We start from the raw sequence: 25,602 nt of genomic DNA on the forward strand, positions 1-25,602 counted from the left end.
CTATTGAAACTATTTTTCAAATTGGCTTATACTCCTCATCACACTGTCAACTTCATCTCAGAGCCACAGGATCAGGAAGTTAGACCTATAACCCATTGGGAGAAATCCCAACAATCCATCAGACCTAATCTGGTGAGATTTGTATCAAAACAAAATAGAACAAACAACACCAACAATACAACAATACTGTACACTCCTTCACATATCACTCAATATGTGTAAACTTCAATCCAAAACCTCACAGGACTGTTACCTCCCCCATTTTGACACATTATGTGAGTAATGTGTATAAAAAAAAAACACTACTACTGGTCAAAAAATAAAACAAAATAGAATTAGAATCACTACCCTTAATAACTCCATACAGAATTGTACACATCCGGTCAAAGGATAATAGACTTAAGGCAGCCTACCCTTAGTCAAAGGCAACACCCTCTCCTTCTTCACATTAGTCCAAATCACAATATGGCAAAGAACTATAAACTTCATCATAATTATCAATATTACAAATTGCATTCAAATCAGTATTACAAATTACCTTAAATTCATTATCCAAATGGCTTTCCAATGAGGGTGATCAAGACACACTGGAAATTCAGGACAGAGGTCAGAGGTCATACAAACCCTTCAAAGTGTTTCTTACTATATTAGACAAGTTGATGAAAAACAGTCAAACATTTCATACATGTCGTATCCTGGGTTTCCAGTACATTTCTTTATCAAAAGAATTCACATGTTTAATTGAAACTCAGAAAAGAAAAACTTCAGAAAATGCCATGTGTGTGTGCCCCTTTAAGATACCTTGGCAGTAAGACAAATGGAAAACTCACTAAACCCAAAGGAAATAGAACACACAAATCAAACATAGTATTTTAAAAACACCATCAAATAGTCATAACAAGTGTCTTGTGTGTGGGTATTTGCAAACCATAAGGTAAAAACAAAAAAAATGGCCAGGCCTTATTTAATTTGGTAGTTTACGGCCTTAATCTCACTCACTGCTCTTCCCAAGACCACAGGCCCAGGGAACATTTCAAAGAAAGACAATAAAACCCAATTTCCCCGAAAAAAGACACAAAACATTTTGTTAGCGTTCACTATACTACACCGATTCAGCAACCCAAAAGTTTTAACTACGAACAAAACCTGATAATCATGATAAATTCACTGTACTCCCTCAAATCATGAATTGTTTGTTTTAATCTATCCCAACGTTTATGTGCGTTTAATTTAGCATGTGCTATCCTTAGACACGGCAACATGTATCTGACAATTCACTCCGACATTATATTATATGACTGGTCTCTTTTTTCCATAACCATATAAAATTATCCTGGTATTGTTACGAGACCAATGTCAAACAAATATGTAATAGCTATACCCTCTAAATGTAATACTTTTTTCTGTCGCAAATGTAGTCAATTTCTCAGCGTAAGGAAACAGTGATATTTGATCCCAGGCATTTAATAAAAAGTTGTTTGAGACGTGATCTCCTACGTCTCCCTTAAAACTTCTTGTCAATATGGGGGCGCTGTTTCCACTTTGGAAAAAATCGTGCCCAAATTAAACTGCCTCGTACTCTATTCTAGATCGTACAATATGCATATTATTATTACTATTGGATAGAAAACACGCTCAAGTTTCTAAAACTGTTTGAATTATATCTGTGAGTAAAACAGAACTCATTTTGCAGCAAACTTCCAGACAGGAAGTGAAAAATCTGAAAACGATGCTCTGTTCCAGGGCCTGCCTATTGAATTGCCTTATATTTATGGATATGCATGCACTGCATACGCCTTCCACTAGATGTCAACAGGCAGTGGAAGGTGGAATGGGGTGTCTAGCTTGATCTGAGGTCGAACAAGAGCTCTTGGAATGACGTGTCCAGAATTTCCTTTCTCTACCTAGGCGCGGGAAGCACCTCCATATTGTCTTATGATAAGTGTTCGGTATACACGGCTAATATCTCCGGCTTTGTTTTTATTTGATACATATTAGAAAAACATCATAAAGTAGGTTTTTTCAACCGAGTTTCATCAGTTTATTCAACGTTTAATGGGACCTTTGGAGTTTTCCGTTCTCTGCGTCGAGAGAAATTGGGAACGTCATCAACATTGGCTAGCCTTGTGGAGCGAATTCGACAGGAGAAAAGGACATTCTAAAACCAAACAACGATTTATTCTGGACCTAGGACTCCTTGTACAAGATTCTGATGGAAGCTCAGCAAAAGTAAGAACAATTTATGATGTTATTTCGTATTTCTGTGGAAAATGTTTAGTCCTATTATCCGCCCTTTTTGCGGGCGCTGTCTCGCTATAACGTAAGCTGTTTGTTATGGTAAAGTTCTTTTTTTAAATCTAACACGGCGGTTGCATTAAGAACTAGTGTATCTTTCATTTGCTGTCCAACATGTATTTTTTAGTAAAGTTTATGATGAGTTCTTTGGTCAGATTAGGTGAGTGTCCAAAATAGCTCCGGACAAGTTGGTGAATCGATGCTACATATTCACAATGTATAACCACGGTTTGCAGCTCTAAATATGCACATTTTCGAACAAAACATAAGTGTATTGTATAACCTGATGTTATAAGACTGTCATCTGATGAAGTTGGTCAAGGTTAGTGATTAATTTTATATCTTTTGCTGGTTTTTGCGATCGCTACCTTTTGCTGCTAATAAATGCATTTGTGTGTTTGGCTATTGTGGTAAGCTAATATAATGCTATATTGTGTTTTCGCTGTAAAACACTTAAAAAATATTGGCTGGATTCACAAGATGTTTATCTTTCATTTGCTGTACACCATGTATTTTTCATAAATGTTTTATGATGAGTATTTAGGTATTTCACGTTGCTCTCTGTAATTATTCTGGCTGCTTTGGTGATATTTTTGATGGTAGCTGGAATGTAAAACTATGATTTATACCTCAAATATGCACATTTTCGAACAAAACATAAATTTATTGTATAACATGTTATAAGACTGTCATCTGATGAAGTTGTTTCTTGGTTAGTGACTAATTATATCTCTATTTGGTCGGTTTTGTGATAGCTACCTATGCGGTAGAAAAATGGTGAAAATATGCGGTTGAGTCTTTTGCTATTGTGGTTAGCTAATAGAAATACATATTGTGTTTTCGCTGTAAAACATTTTAAAAATCGGAAATGATGGCTGGATTCACAAGATGTTTATCTTTCATTTGCTGTATTGGACTTGTGATTTCATGAAAATTATATTATACGATATCCCTGTCGCGTTAGGCTAGGCTATGCTTGTCAGCTTTTTTGATGAGGATGCTCCCGGATCCGGGATGGGTAGCATACATACTGTAGGGGACTTCCATCAGTCCCATAAGGAGGAATCCTACTCAAAACACATCAGATACTACAGTGTTTCATTAAGTGAAATCAACACCTAAAATAAACAATAAACAATAAACAAACCCATAACCCCTTTCCAGTAATCTAGTAATTAAACCTGTGCATTAATTTAGTAAAAATATAAACCTGTTGTTTAACAAATCTAGAACCTTTAAAAGTTGGTGCTGTCTCATCAGCGTAATAGTAAAAACTAACTGTCGCCCACTGTTAGCTATGATGTGTGCGTGCCCCAAGGGTCAGTACTGTTCAGCTTGTACATTAATGATCTGCCTTCTGTCTGTACTGGGTCCGAAGTTCAAATGTATGCAGATGAAACAGTGATATATTTGAATGCAAAGAGCAAACAACAAGCTACGCAATAACTCACTACTGTAATGGTCCAGGTTACAAAGTGACTCAGTGACTCATGTTTGCATCTCAATATAAAAAGAACTGTCTGCATGTTCTTCACAAAGAGGACAACTGATGCCACTGAGCCAGATGTCTATGTGTCAGGGGAGAAGCTCCAGGTGGTATCTGATTTTAAGTACCTTGGCATCATTCTTGATTCCAACCTCTCTTTTAAAAAGCAGGTGAAAAAAGTAACTCAAATAACCAAATTTGACCTAGATAATTTCCAATACATACTTGATTGTTTGACTACAGAGGTAGCAAAACTGTACTTCTAATCTATGGTACTCCCCCACTTAACATACTGCTTGACTAGTTGGGCCTAAGCTTTCTGTACAACATTAATACCCATTCAGTCTGTCTACAGACAGGCTCTCAAAGTGCTTGATAGGAAGCCCAATAGCCATCATCACTGTTACATCCTCAGAAAGCATGAGCTCCTGGGTTGGAAAAATCTTGTGCAATACACTGACACATGTCTTGTATTCAAGATCCTAAATGGCCTGGCTCCCCCTCCACTCAGTATTTTTGTTAAACAGAAACCCAAACATATGGCAGCAGATCCACAAGGTCTACCATGAGAGGTGACTGTATAGTTCCCTTAAGGAAAAGCACCTTTAGTCAATCTGCTTTCTCTGTTTGAGCTTCCCATGTCTGGAACACCTTTCCATCAGACACATCAGCATTTGTTCTTAACTGACTTGCCTAGTTAAATAAAGGTTACATTTTTTAATTAAAATAAAATAAAAAGCAAACATCAATTCACTACCCTATTACTTGTATTATCACTATCCTAGTACTTGTGATAATATGCTAACTATAATGCCAAATATGCTGATTTCAAAGCTGATTGCCACCAAAAACTTTATTAATTCACTTATTCGGTCTCTCTCTCACCTCTCCTCGTGAATGATGTCATTACTGATTAAAGAGACAGCTGACATTTTTATTAAATAAGCTTCTTCGATGCAAATGTTGTTGATCAATACAACAAATAAGTCCCAAGTGGAAGGGAAACATCTGTAGCCCCATGAAATCAGCCCCCAAAAAAGCTAAATAACTCAATGCATGCACACGCTCCTATTGAATATGCATTCACCTGTGTGGATAGGCCTAGGCTACATTTTGATTTACACAGTTTATCAATAGAGATTTACCATTCAAATAAATGATCACCATAATGGTGTTATGTAGTTAGATTGATAAAAACAAAGTCAAATTGATTGTTTATTTTAAAAAATTCTAATCATGATGTTGAACTCAAAAAATGCCCAATGATTGAACAGAGCAGTAGCTGAGTTCATCTGTCTGGATCAAGAGCCATTCTGTGACTTTGGCTAATATGCTTTCTTGTTTTGCTGTGGTATTGAGTATCTTGATGGTATTGAGTATCTTGATGGTATTGAGTATTGTGATACAAATAATTATGATATCGGGACAACACTAATTCGCAACTCAAATTCGCAATCGCAATATTTGGTATGAAATTGCACATATCGTGCAGTGCTCATTTTTCATACATTTTTTAGACAGTTGATGAATGCTTTTTCTCCATCAAATATCAAGACATATTATTTATTAATCTGTGTACTTACTTTCATTTCTTTCTTTTTTTTTTTAGCTTTTAGTAAAACGGGTAGGGAGGACTCTTTGTTATTGCTTCGATTAAGAATTCTAGCTGTAAAATAAATGTATGTTTCTCTTTGCAGTTCCTCCTGATTTGTTTTTGTTTGTTCCCTGTCAGAAGCCCAACTGTGTAGCGTCACTAACCCTAATCCTAACCTGGGTGAGAGAGCTGCTCTGCTCTGAGAGCTGCAAGGTGACTCTTCTGCAGCCTGGTCACTGTGTATGTGTAGTGATTAGAGTAGCAGCTCGTTGGAGAGTCCAGTACTAAATATTTCATCTGAAAGGTAGGCTGTGGCACAACACGACACACTGCCTGGTCCTTTTTTGCCCAGGGAACAAACACACTCTTTGTGTGGAGTAGCCGGTAGGTTGCATTGTGTTTAGAGGGAATGCGTGTGTTTGTTTATATGTGTGTGTGTGTGTGTGTGTGTGTGTGTGTGTGTGTGTGTGTGTGTGTGTGTGTGTGTGTGTGTGTGTGTGTGTGTGTGTGTGTGTGTGTGTGTGTGTGTGTGTGTGTGTGTGTGTGTGTGTGTGTGTGTGTGTGTGTGTGTAGGCACAGCAGCAATGGGGTGTGAAAGAGGCAGCAGCAGAAACAGAGTAGGCTGGTTGCTGTGTTTTGATCAGAGGGATATGGAGATAAAGATCTTCTGACAGAGAGAGGGAGCACTGGGACTCCACAGGGAGGGAGAGATAGAGACAGAGAGATTACATGAAGGTAGATCTAGAGGAGGAGGGGACTAGGTGGGGGGGGACAATTTTGGTCCGAACAGTAAATGCAGATGGTATCATTTTCTCCACTTTCATTTTTCGCTCAACCTCTTTCTCCTTTCTCTCCTCCCTCTCTCTGTCCCTCTCTCCTCTCAGATATGTGTCACAAAGATGTCCACACGCAGCGGCCAGGGAAAGGACTCGGTCATCACGCCCCTGGACACCATCCCTGAGGACAGGAAGGTAAGGGTTCAGCGGACACAGAGCGGTTTCGACGCCTTCGAGAAACCCGCCAGCCAGGTGAAGAGGGTGCACTCAGAGAACAATGCCTGTATCTCCTCCAAGGCCTCCTCTACTGGGAAAGAGTCGCCCAAACTGCGCCGACACTCCAGCCCAAGCTCTGTAAGTCTATACAGTAGCCTACACACTGTATGCTACATACTGTATATAAAATACACAGCACAGTCTTGTCGTGTCTTTGCTATCATTAAATTGAAGACTTAGGGATTACGTGATCAACTGAGTAATAACGTAACTAATTAACTATGAATTCGAGGGCACCAGGGAAAGTAGTCAGATTACAAAGTTATAATTTCCCAATATAACCTTTCAGATATTTTCATATCTGATCAATAGTCTTCTGATTAATGATTTATTTATTTTTACCTCACGTTAGTCTCATTCCAAACGTCGTAAATTGTTGGTTATCTGCACAAACCCAGTCTTCACTATGAGTCATCCATACATCAATTGTCTTAAATAATTTATTTATTACTAACTAATTAATTCACAGAAATGCACAAACAAACTTAAAAATGGTTACATGAAATGATGGGAGAAATATGCCCTAGTGGGCTGAACCGGCATGGCGGCTTGTTAGACAAAGGGAAAATTGCGTTCGACTAAGAATTCACTACAGAGTATACTCTTTATAACAATTGACATGCTAATCCTTACACATGAACGCTCACTCATTCGGGAACAATTGCAATCAATATATATATATTTACGCTCGGTGTGTCGTCTTGATCGTTGGAGAGAAGTTAGTTTTTGTTGGAGAGTTTGGTCCGTCTTGGTTATTGTGGATAGTTCAGAGTGACATTCGTTATAGAATGGATGTTTCGGCGGTTGTCTTTCTTCGCGTTCATTGATGCCGAATTCCTAGCTGCAGACTAGTAGTCAATATCAAAGACTTGTTCTTATTCGTCTAAGAGTTTAACCACGTGGTATGGTTAAAGATTCAGCAATGGTACTTAACCTTCGTTCTCCTCCTCTGGAGAAAACATGGTCTAATGATAATTTCTCAGAGTTGGCTTTTATTCGGATAGCAGGAAGGGGCTGTCCTTGGATGTCTGACCCGTACTGGGCTCAGGGGCGGTCCTTGGATTTAGTTCAAATACAAAAGGGATTTGTATTTTTCTTCATTAAACAGTCCAAAATCATATTACACAATTATACAAACAGTATCATACTCACTCATTCATTTTATACAACAAACAGATGTAAACCTCATATCTGAGGTTATTATATAAACAGCGGTATGGTAATGTAGTCCCACAGTCTCTCCTGAGTTTCCCACATGAGGACAAACGGACATGTTAATAGCTGGACTCTTCACCGATCTTCCATACCTCCTCCGGAACATGAAATCCGTTCGTACCTCAAGTTCTGTGAGGTGGAAGAAACCTCTTTGTCCTGAAAGTTTACCCTCTCTCTAATACTGTTTGGCCATGAGGAGATTCTCAGGAATTTACGACATCTCTCTGTGATCACAGCATGGGTTGAAGGAGGAAAGGGGGAGGCAGGGAGAGGGGGATGGGGTTTTGCAATACCCAAGCAGGCAACGTCATGACAGTCTATAGTATACACAGTTTGTTGTCTACTCACTGAACAGCAGGGATCCTCAACTAGATTCAGCCATGGGCTGATTTCTTGTTGAGCGGATGGTCGGGAGGCCGGAACATAATGACTAATAATTTGTAGACTGCAAATTGACCGCAAGATGCCCAAACAGATTGACTAAAACGTGGAAATACATGGCAACAGATTAATTAAATAAAAATCACTTGGAGCTGCTTTCCTGGTGTTTTTACAGTCTTTTATGTCCAATATTTTGAAACATTTTATTTAAAAAAAAAACGGTTGTTGATTTTTTGCTCTGGAAACTTTGGTGTCAAATGAAACCACCCACGTGCCAAATTCGGCCCGCATGCTGCCAGTTGGGGAACCCTGCTGTACAGTATATACAATACACAGTACGGTCATACAATGTATACTCTACAGTCGATATTATACAGTACAGACTATAGGCCTGTAGTACATTATACTGGTTGGTATGACTATAGTATGCATTGGTTGAAGCGCAATGTTAAATTCAAATCTCCCTACCATCACATGTAAGCCAATTTGACACCCTCCCGCTTCTCGTCATGATCCGTCCGGCCATTACCGAGAACCACTATACCTGAGTCGTTAGCATTAGGGACGTCAGACAATTCTTTGCCCAAACCTAGCTCAAATTCAACGAGGCTACATGGACTGAATACGTTTTGTAGGTGAAACATTTTTTATTAAATTCACAATTTATTGCTTTTCTGGAGCATTTTTGACAATGCTAACATCTTTTCAGCCGAATCTCAGAGTTCTAAAACCGGGTGCAACTCGGTTGCTGTGCAACAGTAGCAGCTAACTAGGAAAATACTTGTAGCTGTAGCCAGCTAGGTTACACCAGTTGGATAAGAAGCAAAGGAAGTTAGCTAGCTAGCTAAGTAGGTAAACTCAGCAAAAAAAGAAATGTCCTCTCACTGTCAACTGTGTTTATTTTCAGCAAACTCTTAACATGTGTACATTTTTGTATGAACATAACAAGATTCAACATCTGAGACATAAACTGAACAAGTTCCACAGACATGTGACTAACAGAAATTGAATAATGTGTCCCTGAACAAAAGTCAAAAGTCAAAATCAAAAGTAACAGACAGTATCTGGTGTGGCCACTAGCTAAGTACTGCAGTGCATCTCCTCCTCATGGACTGCAACAGATTCGACAGTTATTGCTGTGAGAGGTTACCCCACTCTTCCACCAAGGCACCTGCAAGTTCCCAGATATTTCTGGGGGGAATGGCTCTAGCCCTCACCCTCCGATCCAACAGGTCCCATACGGGCTCAATGGGATTGAGATCCGGGCTCTTCGCTGGCCATGCCAGAACACTGACATTCCTGTCTTGCAGGAAATCAAGCACAGAACAAGCAGTATGGCTGGTGGCATTGTCATGCTGGAGGGTCATGTCAGGATGAGCCTGCAGGAAGGGTACCACATGAGGGAGTAGGATGTCTTCCCTGTAACGCACAGCGTTGAGATTGCCTGCAATGACAACAAGCTCAGTCCGATGATGCTGTGACACACCACCCCAGACCATGACGGACCCTTCACCTCCAAATTGATCCCGCTCCAGAGTACAGGTCTCAGTGTAATGCTCATTCCTTTGACGATCAACGCGAATCCGGCCATCACCCCTGGTGAGACAAAACCGCGACTCGTCAATGAAGAGCACTTTTTGCCAGTTCTGTCTGGTCCAGCGACGGTGGGTTTGTGCCCATAGGCGACGTTGTTGCCGGTGATGTCTGGTGAGGACCTGCCTCACTTATTTTCCACCATAATTTGCAAATAAATTCATAAAAAATCCTACAATGTGATTTTCTGGAATTTCTTTTCTCATTTTGTCTGTCATAGTTGAAGTGTACCTATGATGAAAATTATAGGACTCTCTCATCTTTTTAAGTGGGAGAACTTGCACAATTGGTGGCTGACTAAATACTTTTTTGCCCCACTGTATATAAATGGCAGTATAAATATGAAATTAGATGGGCGTACTCACAGATCTGGAACAGAACATACATAACTGTTACTGATAGTGTGTGATGTACTGTGTGAATATGAATAAGCGTAAGTCGTTTGTCAGCTAGACGTGGGCCAGCTTGAAGAATTTCTTAGCTTCTCAAATGACAGAAAGTGGCACCTGAAAAGGAGAATTGTTTACAACCTGTGCTACTTCTCGCATGTATTTGTAACATAATTATGGCATGCATCTGACAGATGAGGGCAATGACGTCTTCTTCGAGAGTTTGAGAGCTGGTCTCTCCACCGTTCTCCCCTCCGTAGTAGCACGACTCGCGCACCAGTACACGTCATGCTCCCTGTCCTGTCAGATTTGTAAATATTTATTCTTAGAAGGGTTTTGTACTTTTTGTTACAGGTGTTTCTCAGCAGTTTGCCATTTGTCACGGTGTTTGTATCAGGAGTTACTAAAATTGCTATTGACTAGCCACAGGGTCATACGGGCTTTTTTTGTTCACCAAGACCTCAGCTGTTCATCGAGACCTTGAATAGTAGAATCAGGTGTGGTAGAACTGGGCTTGAACAAGAAAGCCTGCATAACCCTATTCAAGCACAATTTTGGCCATCCCTGAATTGTATGTACAAAGTTTACTATGTCTGATGAATGTACGTTTGATTGTAAATTGTTTATTTTGTAATAACTCACTATTGTTTTCAGGTAGTGTAGTACTAGTCCTTTCTTCAGAAAACTTGAAAGTACATTTTCATGTAAATAGTTAATGGGTACATGTTGATTATTTTGTGTATTTTCCAGGAGCTTTCTCCATTGTCTTGTTAAAAGAGATCAGGGAAAACATTTCCAGTTTATGCCATATTGGCTTAAATGGGGTTATTTTTTTCGCTTCTCTATAGAAATTCAGCTGTTAGTATTAAATATATACTCATAACAAAAAAAAATCTTTGTCATTTGTCAATTTGTCATTATTGTGTACTTTTACTTGTATTGCTGTGTTTTGCTCCAGCACACATTGTCTTAGTGTGGGGTGGTGGGGTGGAAAGAATACAATACATTACCTTGTATGCGGTACAAATCACATCATTGTGGGAGCACCTCCTCTAAGAGTATGAATTAGGCTGTTTGAGAAGGTTTGAATCGTAAGCAACCAGCCTACACATTGTTGGAAGTACAATATACCATCATAGCTACTGTAGTAGGTCAAAGCGGTGTGCTGGAAAACCTTGGTAGAGCATGGGTGAAGTATGCACTGTGATGCTCATGTGAATTTCAGACCAATGCCTACATCTCACTTAAAACATTGTTTTTTTGTTTTAAATGTATACAATACACTGTGTCAGGTTTTGGCCAGGACTGTTTAGGTTTTGTTCACTAGATGTCCCCCTTGCACCTTTTTTGTACCTTTTGTTTTTCTTGCTCTAATTATTGTTTGCACCTGTAAGTCATTCCCTTGTTAGTATTTAAACCCTGTGTGTTCCTTAGTTCCTTGCTCAGTGTTTGTAAGTTAGCACCCAGCCCCAGCCCAAGCTTTGTTTTATACAGATATTTCTCTTGTTGGATTTTCCAGAGGTTCTCTGGTTTAGTTCTTGTGTATTATTTGAGTAGTCTTTTGAGGTTTGTTTTTCCCTGCTGTTTTTTACCACTTTGTGGAGTTTCTTTTGTGTTTTGGAGGATTTCCATTTTGTGCCTCTTGGCTTTATTTTTGGACATTGTGGATTGAGTTTCTTTGCCTGAAGATTTTATTCTTTAATTAAACCACCATCTCTAGTACTGCTGTGTTTGCCTCATCTTCTGGGTTCTGACGATTATTAGTGACTGTTTCTCGCACCGGGTCCTGACAGAAACACTGAGCCATTATAATGAACCCAGAGGCAGCCAGTACCCAGGATTTTTTTCCATGCTGTCCCACCACGAGGGGACTGTCCAACGCCACGAAGCTGCTCTGGTTCAGCAAAAGGCCTTAATGGCTAGACATTCTCAACTTCTGTTAGAGATGCTGACTTCCATAAAGCAGATTTCGGATCGACTTTCCCCGGCAACCGCTTCTGCTCCAGTTCATCCGATTCAAGTGCCCCTGGCAGTTAACCCCCTGGCTGAACCTCGTCTGCCGCCTCCCCAACGGTTCTCAGGGGATCCGAGTGTTTGTAAGGGGTTTTTCACCCAATGTTCTCTCTCCTTTGAGCTGCAACCATCGTCGTTTCCCACCGACCGGTCCAAGATAGCATATATCATCACCCTGCTGTCGGAAAAAGCCCTAGCCTGGGCTACTGCTGTGTGGGATGCCCAAAGTCCCTGCTGTGCCAGCTACTCTACCTTTGCTGAAGAATTCAAGCGAGTGTTTCAAGGTCCTACCAACGGCCCTGACTCAGCCAAACAGCTCCTGACTCTCCGCCAAGGTCGGCGCAGCGTGACGGACTATGCCATCCAGTTCCGCACTGTGGCAGCAGGAAGTGGCTGGAACGACGAGGCGCTCACAGTGTGTTTTTTGAAGGGTCTTTCTGACACCATCCAAGATGAACTGGCCACTCGGGAACCACCGGACAACCTCGAGTCCCTGATCAAGTTGGCTTCACGCATAGACCAGCGTCTGAGAGAGAGAGAACTCAACCGTAGACCGCTCACCCTAGCTCCTATCGGTTCCAGCTCCGAGTCTCCACCTTTATCCTCGCTGGCTCCACCAGAACCCATGCAGGTTGGACGCATCTCCCAGGCTGAGAGAGACCGCCGGATGAGGGAGCGATGCTGTCTATATTGCGGCAAACCGGGCCATTTCCGCTCCACGTGTCCCGGGCTCCAGGGAAACGCACTCTCCCGTGCAGGCCTGGGAGGACTGTAACGGGAAACATAACCTCCTCCCATCCATCCAACTCCCGCCTGCTCATTCCAGTTACCCTTTCCTGGGACGACCACGAGTTTTCTCTTCAAGCCTTGGTAGACTCTGGAGCCGCAGGTAACTTCATGGATGGGGTCTGGGCGAAAGAGAATGGCGTTCCTTCTGAACCTCTGAGTGACCCCATAAGGGTTACTACGTTGGATAGAAGCCCTTTGGGATCTGGACTTGTTACTCGTGCCACTACCCCCTTGCGACTTTCAGTTTCCCAACACCAGGAAGTGATGAACTTTCATCTGATCTCCTGTTCCGAGTTCCCTCTCGTCCTTGGTTATCCCTGGCTTCACAGCCATAACCCTCACATCGACTGGTCTGTGGGCACTATCAAGCAGTGGGGTCCTACGTGCCAAGCCACTTGTATCTTCCCGAGTTCCCCGAGTTCCCCTTCCGAGTCTCTAGAATCCATCGACAGTTCCCGAGTGTTACCATGACCTCAAACTGGTATTTAGCAAACAGAGGGCCACCAAACTACCACCCCATAGACCTTACGATTGCACCATCGACCTGTTTCCGGGGACCTGCCCTCCCAGGGGTCGGATCTTTTCCCTTTCTCCTCCCGAACGAGCTGCTATGGATACCTACATCAAGGACGCTCTGGCAGCAGGCCTCATGCGTCCATCTACCTCGCCGGCGGGAGCAGGGTTTTTCTTTGTGGCCAAGAAAGACGGTGGATTACGACCTTGCATCGACTACCGGGGACTCAATGCCATAACCGTCCGTAACCGCTACCCGCTACCCCTTATGGCCACAGCCTTTGAGCTGCTCCAGGAAGCAGTTGTCTTCACTAAGCTTGACCTGCGGAACGCTTACCATCTTGTGCGGATCAAACCCGGGGACGAGTGGAAGACCGCTTTCAACACGCCTACTGGTCACTACGAATACTCGGTGATGCCCTTCGGCCTGACCAACGCTCCGGCTGTGTTCCAAGCGCTCATAAACGATGTGCTTAGGGATATGCTTAACATCTTTGTGTTTGTTTACTTGGATGACATCCTCATCTTTTCGAGCTCCCTTCAAGAACACACTAAGCATGTCAGACAAGTGCTCAAACGCCTCCTAGACAGCCATTTGTACGTTAAGCCGGAAAAGTGTGAATTCCATTCCTCTCGAGTACAATTCCTGGGATTTATAGTGGAACCCGGTCGAGTCCAGATGGACCCCAAGAAGGTAGGGGCGGTAGCGGATTGGCCCACCCCCAAGTCCGTTAAGGAAGTTCAGCGTTTCCTGGGCTTCACCAACTTTTACCGCAAGTTCATCAAGAACTTCAGCTCGGTGGCAGCCCCTCTCTCAGCTGTAACCAAGGGTGGCAACACAAGGTTTCTGTGGGGAAGAGAAGCTGAGACGGCCTTCCAAGGACTCAAGCAGCGCATCCTCTCTGCTCCCATCCTGACACTACCAACGGCGGATGAACCTTTTGTGGTGGAGGTAGACGCATCAGAGGTTGGGGTTGGAGCTGTCCTGTCTCAGAGGGGTGAAGACAAGAAGCTTCATCCTTGCGCCTTCTTCTCTCACCGGCTTACCCCGGCCGAGAGGAATTACGATGTGGGGGATCGTGAACTCCTAGCGGTTAAGATGGCATTGAAGGAATGGAGACACTGGCTCGAGGGGGCTTCTCAACCGTTTCAAGTGCTTACGGACCACAAAAATCTGGAGTATATCCAGCAGGCGAAGCGGTTGAACTCCAGACAAGCTCGATGGTCTCTTTTCTTCAGCCGATTTCAGTTTATCCTCACCTATAGACCCGGGTCGAAGAATCTCAAACCGGACGCCTTGTCACGAATCTACTCTCCTGCCATTCGAGAAGATACTGACATGACTGTCCTTCCGGCCGCTAAGATCGTGGCTCCGATCTCGTGGCAAGTGGAGGATACCGTGAAACAAGCTCAAGCCATCGAACCGGGCCCTGGAGGAGGTCCTGCTAATCGGTTGTTTGTTCCCAAGGCAGCAAGGTCCCAAGTCCTTCTGTGGGGGCACTCCTCTCGCCTCACCTGTCACCCGGGCGTAGGTCGCACCTTGGAGTTCATCCAGCGTAAGTTCTGGTGGCCTACCATAAAAGAAGACGTTGCCACTTTCGTCAAGGCCTGTTCCGTGTGCTGCCAGGGCAAATCTTCTCACCTCCGCCCTCAAGGACTCCTTCACCCTCTATCTATTCCCCACCGACCCTGGTCCCATATCTCGTTGGACTTTATTACTGGCCTTCCTCCGTCCCATGGTAATACTACGATCCTAGTCATCATCGACAGGTTTTCTAAGGCGGCCAGGTTTGTTCCCTTGACCAAATTACCTTCTGCCAAGGAAACAGCTGAGTTGGTGATTAACCATGTGTTCCGAGTCTTTGGGATTCCGCAAGATATGGTTTCCGACAGAGGTCCCCAGTTCGCCTCAAGGTTTTGGAAGGCCTTCTGCCAACTCATAGGGGCCACGGACAGTTTATCTTCAGGGTACCATCCGGAGTCCAATGGCCAAACTGAGAGGATGAATCAGGAGCTGGAAACCACCCTCAGATGCATGGTTTCCAACAACCCGTCCACATGGTCATCCTTCATTGTTTGGGCCGAGTACGCGCACAACACCTTGTGCTCCTCCTCCACTGGTATATCCCCGCATGAGTGTCAGTTTGGCTATGCGCCTCTATTGTTCCCGGACCAGGAGGCAGAAGTCAGAGTGCCTTCAGCCTCAAGGTTCATCAGACGCTGTCGGCTTACGTGGAAGAAGGCACGTCTTAATCTTCTGCGTTCCTCTCAGCAGTACCAACGACAAGCCAACAGACGTCGCCGTCCCGGTCCTACCCTGTACCCCGGCCAGAGAGTATGGCTCTCAACTAAGAACTTACCACTACGGGTGGAGTCTCGCAAGCTGTCCCAGAGGTTCATCGGTCCTTTTAAGATTGCCAGGAGAGTCAATCCCGTTACTTTTCGCCTGCACTTACCCAGATCCCTTAAGATCAATCCCACATTTCACATTTCCTTATTAAAACCTGTTGTTTTTTCTCCCCTTATCCCGGCAGGCAGACCTCCCCCTCCGCCCCGTGTCATCGGAGGCCAGTCGGCTTATACCGTCCACCGGATACTGGATTCCCGCCGGGTGCAGCGGTCCTGGCAGTATCTGGTGGACTGGGAAGGCTACGGTCCCGAGGAGCGCTCCTGGGTTCCTGCCAAGGACATACTGGACCCTGACCTCATTCGTCAGTTCAGGGTCCTCCACCCTGAGAAGGCTGGTAGGAACGTCAGGAGCCGTTCCTAGGGGGGGGATTCTGTCAGGTTTTGGCCAGGACTGTTTAGGTTTTGTTCACTAGATGTCCCCCTTGCACCTTTTTTGTACCTTTTGTTTTTCTTGCTCCAATTATTGTTTGCACCTGTAAGTCATTCCCTTGTTAGTATTTAAACCCTGTGTGTTCCTTAGTTCCTTGCTCAGTGTTTGTAAGTTAGCACCCAGCCCCAGCCCAAGCTTTGTTTTATACAGATATTTCTCTTGTTGGATTTTCCAGAGGTTCTCTGGTTTAGTTCTTGTGTATTATTTGAGTAGTCTTTTGAGGTTTGTTTTTCCCTGCTGTTTTTTACCACTTTGTGGAGTTTCTTTTGTGTTTTGGAGGATTTCCATTTTGTGCCTCTTGGCTTTATTTTTGGACATTGTGGATTGAGTTTCTTTGCCTGAAGATTTTATTCTTTAATTAAACCACCATCTCTAGTACTGCTGTGTCTGCCTCATCTTCTGGGTTCTGACGATTATTAGTGACTGTTTCTCGCACCGGGTCCTGACACACTGTGCAGTCTATATGTACAGTACTGTACATTCACTAATATACAGCACACAATGCTATAGCAATAACATCAGACAATAATGGGAGAAAACATCATCGAAACTCAGATTGTATTCTGTATTTGCTAGTGTTTTGTTTTGGCATTTAAAACTAGATTTAGATGGATGTGAGGGTGCATCCGGGTGGGTGTCACCGGAATCATCCGGTTTTCAGGGGGAAAGCAGAGAAGAGGCGAAGCCTCAAAACGGATGCTTCCGTTTTCATCTGACCTCCCTCAGGCGTTTCTGTTACGCCTCCTACGTTAGGTTAAGATTGATGATCTGAAAATGAGAAAACAAGCTAACCAGAATGTCATTTCCATTTGGTGGCTAATTGAATGTTGTTACCAGAAGACCTGTATTGCTTAATCATGTAGATTAGACATGTTTCAAATCGTGTCCTCAATGTATTTTCATTTAGCTCAATAATTATTATTGTACACACACAATAAGATGTACTAACTATTATATTATTCTTGACTGATTGCCTGTCGGCATTTCTGTAATTTGTAATTTTTCAGTATGATTTGTTTGGGCCACAACACATCTAACAATGTAAATTGATGTTAAGTGTAATGTAAATCTAATGCTTAGGCGACTGTAGCCATCAGACATCTTTCCCTGCCTACTTCTCTTATCAAAATTTCATGCTGAACCACTTATATTCCAGTGATGTTCTAGTATTTCCAATAGTGCATGGGTGCACAGCTCTGAGCTACAGTCCTCACGGACCACAGTCCTGCTGTTAGGTTTCAGCCCTCTCTCCCTGACATGTAATCAACCAGTTAATGCTACTGACTGGCCAGAAGGTCCACACACCTGGCTCACCAGATTGTAATGAATGTCTTATTAAAAGCCAAGGACAAACACCTGGTGTACGCTGCCCCTGCTCCCCTTGAGGACCAGAGCTCTGCACTCTTGTTGTAGAACATTAAATGGTTAATGTCAAATAACTTCAGTAGGGTCTTTAGCTCACAGTACTGTACCAGCATGGGGTAGGCAGGAAGAGACCTGAGGTATGTACCATCCACCACCAGAGGACAGAGAGAGGACAGAGAGAGGATAGAGAGAGGATAGAGAGAGGACAGAGAGAGGACAGAGAGAAGACAGAGAGAGGACAGAGAGAGGACAGAGAGAGGATAGAGAGAGGATAGAGAGAGGACAGAGAGAGGACAGAGAGAGGATAGAGAGAGGATAGAGAGAGGACAGAGAGAGGACAGAGAGAGGATAGAGAGAGGACAGAGAGAGGATAGAGAGAGGACAGAGAGAGGACAGAGAGAGGATAGAGAGAGGACAGAGAGAGGATAGAGAGAGGACAGAGAGAGGACAGAGAGAGGATCGAGAGAGGACAGAGAGAGGATAGAGAGAGGGGGAAGGGGTCAAAGCCTAGAAACAGATATAAAATAAAGGCTGAAAGAGAGAACCCCAGATAGAATCCATTTGGTTGAACATTCATAGACATGAAAAATGCATGAGATGTACAGTACAAGGGGCACCTAGCCTGGAGGAGGAGACAGAAAGAGAGGAAGAGAGAGATACATTGAATTGAGAGAGAAAGGCAAGCTGAATTGTAGCCCCCCAGGACCCCCACCTTACCCCTCTACCCAGAGACCTCAAATTCCTTGTTAACTGGTGGGGAAATTAAGTGGGGGTATCCGGCCAGGTAGTAGGCTCTCAGCCAATCAGGCTAGTGATGTGTCTCACCCTTAACCCTGACCTCCATTTCTCTAATAATCAACCTGTGTACTGCTAAACCATCAGGCCAACAATCCACTGGAGAGCCGCTTCACACATGGACTGGCCCTGAGTTTGTGTTTGTATTGGCTCACCAGGCTGTTGGCTGAATAAACTACCCTTAGTACTCCTGTGTTTGTTGGAGGTATCTTTGGGGATATATCTGGTCCTGGATCAGGACCTAGTCCCTTTACTATATAACAGACACTAGCTGAGTGTGTTTGTGTTGCAGTAGATTCTGTGTTGCAGCAGATTCCATGTTGCAGCAGATTCTACGTTGCAGCAGATTCTATGTTGCAGCATATCCCGTTGTTGGTCCTACCAGACCCTACAGGGGCCTTTACCAGCCCGGTATTTGGCCTGTAATAGGTTGAGATGTGTGAGCTGCCTGCAGTCAGTCCATCTGGGTTTCACAGATACTGTTTCACTTCCTGTCATCTCCCAGGGGAATTTCTTTGTTTATTAAACCCTCAGAAATGTGGCATGGACTTATTAGTGGGGCAGCAGGAGATGACTAGATAGCAACCAGAGGGAAGAAGACACTGCTAAAAGCTGTGAGTGTGTGTTTGCATGTGTGTGCTTGTGTGCTTTTTTGCATGCGTGTGTGTGTATGTGCGCGTACATGCGTGTGTGAGCGTGTGAGCGTGTGTGCCCACACTGCCCAGAGAGAGACAGTGATGACGGGAGAACTGAGTTATTCCCCAGGGATTGTCTGGAATGTGTTGGAGCTTTCCCTGATCTCTCGCCTGGTCCACTCGCTCTTTAAATGATAAAACAGAGACATTGCAGCCAGACGTTAACCTCTAGAAGCCCCTGTATTTAAAGTATGACAACAGTAAGAGAGAGCAGACATATTTTATATCTGTCTGCCACCAGGGCTGAAATGCTATATCACTGAAAGGACAGACAGGTCCACAACAGGTTACATTGCTGTCAGTCATTGTTCTTTTCAGTTATTCTTAAAGAAAATAATTCAATGTAAGAGAAAGTCTAGAGTCTTGATGACACACAGACACATGCACGGATGCAAGCACAGATGCACACACACGCACTCACGCACTCACTCACTCGCGCGCGCGCGCACACACACACACACACACACACACACACACACACACACACACACACACAGTTTCGTCCAGAGAAGAGTTGCTGATGGAGGTTGAGACTTTCTAGTTGAGTTCATTTTGGGCCTGATTGTCTGAGATAGAGAGAGATTTTGGAGGAAGCTGAAATGTCAGGTGCAGTGTGTTATGGGTAATGGGTTTTTTCTCACTCCATTTCTGTGAAGAGTTCAAGACGAATGCATGAGTGTTAATTCTCACTCTCACTATCTCTCTATCTCACTATCTCTCTATCTCTCTATCTCTCTATCTCTCTATCTCTCTGTCTGTCGGTCGGTCGGTCGGTCGGTCGGTCGGTCTGTCGGTCTGTCTGTCTGTCTGTCTGTCTGTCTGTCTGTCTGTCTGTCTGTCTGTCTGTCTGTCTGTCTGTCTGTCTGTCTGTCTGTCTGTCTGTCTGTCGGTCGGTCGGTCTGTCTGTCTGTCTGTCTGTCTGTCTGTCTGTCTGTCTGTCTGTCTGTCTGTCTGTCTGTCTGTCTGTCTGTCTGTCTGTCTGTCTGTCTGTCTGTCTGTCTGTCTGTCTGTCTGTCTGTCTGTCTGTCGGTCGGTCGGTCGGTCGGTCGGTCGGTCGGTCGGTCGGTCGGTCGGTCGGTCGGTCGGTCGGTCGGTCGGTCGGTCGGTCGGTCGGTCGGTCGGTCGGTCGGTCGGTCGGTCGGTCGGTCGGTCGGTCGGTCGGTCGGTCGGTCGGTCGGTCGGTCGGTCGGTCGGTCGGTCGGTCGGTCGGTCGGTCGGTCGGTCGGTCGGTCGGTCGGTCGGTCGGTCGGTCGGTCGGTCGGTCGGTCGGTCGGTCGGTCGGTCGGTCGGTCGGTCGGTCGGTCGGTCGGTCGGTCGGTCGGTCGGTCGGTCGGTCGGTCGGTCGGTCGGTCGGTCGGTCGGTCGGTCGGTCGGTCGGTCGGTCGGTCGGTCGGTCGGTCGGTCGGTCGGTCGGTCGGTCGGTCGGTCGGTCGGTCGGTCGGTCGGTCGGTCGGTCGGTCGGTCGGTCGGTCGGTCGGTCGGTCGGTCGGTCGGTCGGTCGGTCGGTCGGTCGGTCGGTCGGTCGGTCGGTCGGTCGGTCGGTCGGTCGGTCGGTCGGTCGGTCGGTCGGTCGGTCGGTCGGTCGGTCGGTCTTCTATTTCCTTTACTGTCCCCGTATCTAAATCATTAGATTTAACATTGTTAAATGTCTGTAACATTAGTAAGAGTAGATCAAATCGAACAGGCCCTAAACATGACACACTATTATACCCTGGCCAGGTATTAAACCCAATTGATATGAGAGTTTATCAAAAATGTATTTGTTTTCGAATTCTTTGTGGGTCTGTGTCTGAAATATGTGTCTCTAATATGGTCATACATTTGGCAGAAGGTTAGGAAGTGCAGCTCAGTTTCCACCTCATTTTGTGGACAGTGTGCACATAGCCTGTCTTCTCTTGAGAGCCAGGGCTGCCTTCGGTGGCCTTAATTCATCTGACTGGTGTCACCTCTGTCACCGTCCCATGATCCTCCATGATCCATCATGATCCCCATGTAACGCTTAGAGAGAAACATGACATGGTCAGGATTTGTTCCACCTCTATAGGACCTACCTGCTGTTTTACAATGATAGAACGGGTACTATCTTCATTCAAACATTGATAGGACCCATCATATTTTCATTCAACAGTTGATTGTCAATACCATGCAGCCAAAACTCGTTTAATAAAATGGTTGTCCCTGCATAGCATACACGTTCTGTACAGTTATCTTACCAATGAACTCTAGAAATATGAAAATGAGTTAGAAAAGTGTGGAATAGGGGTCTGAAGTGGCTTAAAAGCAATATTCTCTTGAGATCTTCTGAGATAAACGAAGCACATACTACTATTTATTTTCTTTCAATCGTGTTCGGTCCTGCTAGCTGCAGCAGTGGTATTTCCTCCAGACCTTTATTACAGAGTCTCTGTGTGTCAAATCCTACACAACCCATTTCCTGGATGACTGGAAGCTTTCCATCATCCAGAGTAGAAACCAGTGAAACAGACCGTGCCATTTTTCTACAGGCTGTGTGCCAGCAGGTTCACAAGTGTCTGGTGTTACAGAGTGGATCTGGTGTTGTTGTCTTTAGGCCTCTTGACCCAAACCACAACATCTACTGTACCTTGTCCCTCCTTGTGAAATAGCACGTATAGTAGCTTTCTTAGGGTTAACATTATTGTTTGGTAACAATGCCGTTACATCAGCCAAACTCCCAAGTGATGTGGCTCTTCCATAATCTACACAGATATAAGATTGTCCCGATGGCTGCTCTCTCACTTAATACAGCCAAACTGAGTCCTCTCTACTGTAATTGGTGTCTCTTTTCCTGAATGATGTTCTCTCTCTCTGTTTCAGCCCACAAGCCCCAAGTTCGGGAAGGCTGATTCCTATGAGAAGCTTGAGAAACTGGGAGAAGGCTCATACGCTACAGTATACAAAGGGAAAAGCAAGTGAGTGCCTAAACAATATTAATATAAAGGTCCAATGCAGCTGTTTTTATCTCAATATCAAATACTTTCTGGGTAACAATTAAATACCTTAGTGTGATTGTTTTCAGTTAAAATGTTTAAAAAAAATGCTTCTTAGCAAAGCGCCATTTCTCAAGCAAGAATTTTGCTAGAACTGTCTGGGAGTGGTCTGAGTGGGAAAGGGAAAGGTTTGGAACTCTCTTTCTTATTGGTTTATTAACTAATTTACCGTCTGATGATGTCACTAGGCAGGCCAAAACTCCATCCCACCAAAATAGACTGACATTTCAGGAGGTCTTTTCAAACAGCTCTTACACTAAAAGGGCATTATAATAATTTTCACAATTTCACAATATTATTCCAACCTTAAAGTGTGGAAATATATATATATATATAACACAGGAAAATCATGTTTTTGACTGCACTGCATTTTCCGCATTTCCTACATAACTGTATATGACCATTTGAAATGCACATAACTGCTTGTAATCATGAAGCAGTAAATTAAGGATAATAACAATTACTGTCCATATTCCATATTCATTGATTTTCATATTACACTAATAAAAAATCTGCACTTCCCAACCATGAAATACAATTTGTTTTATTAAATCACTTTGGAATGGAATTATTTAACGATTGTTTAAGGATTATTATTTTGTTATTTTCCTTTTTTCCTGTTCGTGCATAGCGGTAAAAAGGTTCTGATAATTAAAATGTAGCAAATGAAAATGTCATAGCCGTAAATGGATTGAAATGTATTGAGGTGTTTTCTCACTGTAATGAAGTTACTTTGTATGTGTTTTTCTTCACTACAATGGATTTGATTGGTGAGGTTCATTTTATTTAATCTTCTGGTCTTCTACTAAGTCTCACCTCAGTGCTCCTAAATTGCATTTCATTGACTTACAGAAATCTACCATTCTCTCCATTCACTGCCTGCCTCATTATTGAGTCCTTTTTTCATGGGATGAAGTGTAACGTGTTGGGGTGCCTTATCTTCTTGTTGCCAGGGTGAACGGCAAGCTGGTAGCCCTGAAAGTGATTCGTCTGCAGGAGGAGGAGGGGACACCGTTCACCGCCATCAGAGAAGGTTGGTCTCTGTCACACCTAGAAGGGTTACATTAGGATTAGGCTCCTGTAAAGTCTTAATACTGTAGAGTTCACTTTAATTGGACTTTAAGAGTTTGAAGATAAGGTTAAGTGTTGTTATTCTAGGTACTTGGGTTAAGTGGACTTCTGTTTGTGTAATGGTGACTGTTAGTTCAGAGGGTTGTTGTCACGTTTCTGACCTTTATTTCCTTTGTTTTGTCTTTATTTAGTATGGTCAGGGCGTGAGTTGGGGTGGGCAGTCTATGTGTGTTTTTCTATGTTGGGGTTTTGTGTTCGGCCTGGTATGATTCTCAATCAGAGGCAGCTGTCAATCGTTGTCCCTGATTGAGAATCATACTTAGGTAGCCTGGGTTTCACTTTTGGTTTGTGGGTGTTTGTTTCCGTGTCAGTGTTTGTCGTCACACGGTACTGTTTCGTTTGATCATCGTTTATTGTTTTTGTTCCTGTGTTCAGTTTTTGGATTTATATTAAAGACATGAACACTTACCACGCTGCGCTTTGGTCCGATCCTTCTACCACCACAGACGATCGTTACAGTTGTCAGAGAGAGGGGAGCTAACGTCTCTAACAAAAAATGCCTCATCTAGAAAAGCCAAATCTGAAGCCTTTACCAGCACAGCCCAATTGCCTCTGGTGTTAGTTAGATAAGGATCTGACTGAGTTTCAGCCTCATAAAAACCAAAAACCCATCCCATGGGCCATGTCTACCTTATTCGTCTGCATAGAGTTCTGTCATGGCACTGGGCTAAATCACTTCAGAGGGATGTTCTTGGTGCTGGGGTGCTTTCTCCTGGTCCCTGGCCGTGTGTCACAGCAGGTCAAGTTGTGTGAAGGCCGGCTAGCAGTCTTTGGTGTTCTGGCTAACTGGAGCTGAGTGGCTAGAAGGCTTGGAGGTTCCTGAATGTGAGGGTGGGTGTGAGAAATATGTGGCAGACTCACCTCCATAGGCAGATCCGGGCCTGGCTGGGCTGGAGCCTTGCTTCATTTAGATGAGAAAATTAGATGAGAAAACGATTCTGTCTGTTTGATCTGTGAGATCCTGGGCTGATGAACTGAGCTGAGAGCCATGCACCAGCACCTCTTCACTCCTCCTCATCCCCACCCCGGCCTCCCTCCCTCCCTTCCTCCCCCATCCCTCTCTCCCCCGGTGAGCAGATCAGAAAAGCACTTTGAAATTTAACTAATTCAGCGATTACTGGGCCGAGATGCTCCCAGAGTGGAAACGTGGACAGAATTACAGGGCGGTGTTGAAAGCAATACCTGCACCCCTGAGAGAGGACCCAGGTGTGTGTTTGTGTGCGTGAGTACATGCATGGGCGCATCCGTGCATGTATCAAGGCGTGCGTGTGTGTGTGCATGGGCACACACAATAAAATGACCAACACAGTCAGTCTCTGTGTGTCAGGAGGGAGTGATGTATAGACCATATAAATCTTTATCTAAATTGGTGCAGCAGCATTTGAGGTAGCTCGTGTCTATACCACTAGGACAGATATGTGTGAGAGGAGCATTGCCTTTGATCTTTAGGGGTTTCAGTGCTTTAGGTGTTAATGCACAATGGCTCTGTGCTGTGTGCTCTGCAAATCAGGATGCCGTTGGTTTTCTCTCTAGCTGTGCCCTTGAAACAGAATTGCTGTTTGCTAAATTAATCACATTCGCAACAGTCTGAAAATCCCATTTAGGCTTCTCATAATAAAAACACACTTAATATGCCGCTCCCGCTCTCTGTTCCAAATGAAACCGTTCCCTGTGTTGTTTAGCTCTTAACGAGATAAGATTTCTGACAACTGTTTGTTTGGCCCAGCCGTGGTGATTGTGTCTCCTCAGTAATGGGTGGAGGGAGAGGTGGAGCCGTAGTGCCTCAGATCACATCTTTCAAACACATGAAAAGGCGTTGTGTGAAGTGTTCCCTGCCTCCGTAGCCGCCAGTTGAAACACGGCTCCTCCAGCGAGGGTTTAGAGCGACGCTGGCTATTACCACTAATTGCTCTGTTCACGCCCGGCCCGCAAGCTGACACAATAGACACAGAGCTTTGCATCCCAAATAATGGGAGTGATGGTCCCTCCCCAAGGCTTTGGCTCTCTCTCTGTCTCTCTCTCTCTCTCTCTCTCTCTCTCTCTCTCTCTCTCTCTCTCTCTCTCTCTCTCTCTCTCTCTCTCTCTCTCTCTCTCTCTCTCAAAGTTTCTACTCTCAAAGTTTCTACTCTCAAAAAGTTGGTGGCAAACTTTTCTATTCTATTATGTTGGGCTATATTCTATTATATTAGGCTATATTCTATTATATTAGGCTGTATTCTATTATATTATATTAGGCTATATTCTATTATATTAGGCTATATTCTATTATATTAGGCTATATTCTATTCTATTATATTAGGCTATATTCTATTATATTAGGCTATATTCTATTATATTAGGCTATATTCTATTATATTATATTAGGCTATATTCTATTATATTATATTATATTAGGCTATATTATATTATATTAGGCTACATTCTATTCTATTAGGCTGTATTCTATTCT

General features: G+C 43.9%; 1 protein-coding gene across 2 annotated transcripts in view; it reads left to right on the forward strand.

Moving 5' to 3' along the window:
- The window catches only part of LOC139564595 (cyclin-dependent kinase 14-like), a 214,514-nt gene that overhangs the window by 55,715 nt on the left and 133,197 nt on the right, over window positions 1-25,602 (forward strand). For both annotated transcript variants that reach the window (XM_071384231.1, XM_071384232.1), the window contains 3 exons: window positions 6,260-6,505; window positions 21,850-21,944; window positions 22,976-23,055. In XM_071384231.1, the coding sequence (XP_071240332.1) occupies window positions 6,260-6,505; window positions 21,850-21,944; window positions 22,976-23,055 (421 nt within the window). The remainder of the gene's footprint in view (window positions 1-6,259; window positions 6,506-21,849; window positions 21,945-22,975; window positions 23,056-25,602) is intronic.

Source organism: Salvelinus alpinus, chromosome 35 (genome assembly GCF_045679555.1).
Source record: "Salvelinus alpinus chromosome 35, SLU_Salpinus.1, whole genome shotgun sequence".
NCBI classification, from domain to species: domain Eukaryota; kingdom Metazoa; phylum Chordata; class Actinopteri; order Salmoniformes; family Salmonidae; genus Salvelinus; species Salvelinus alpinus.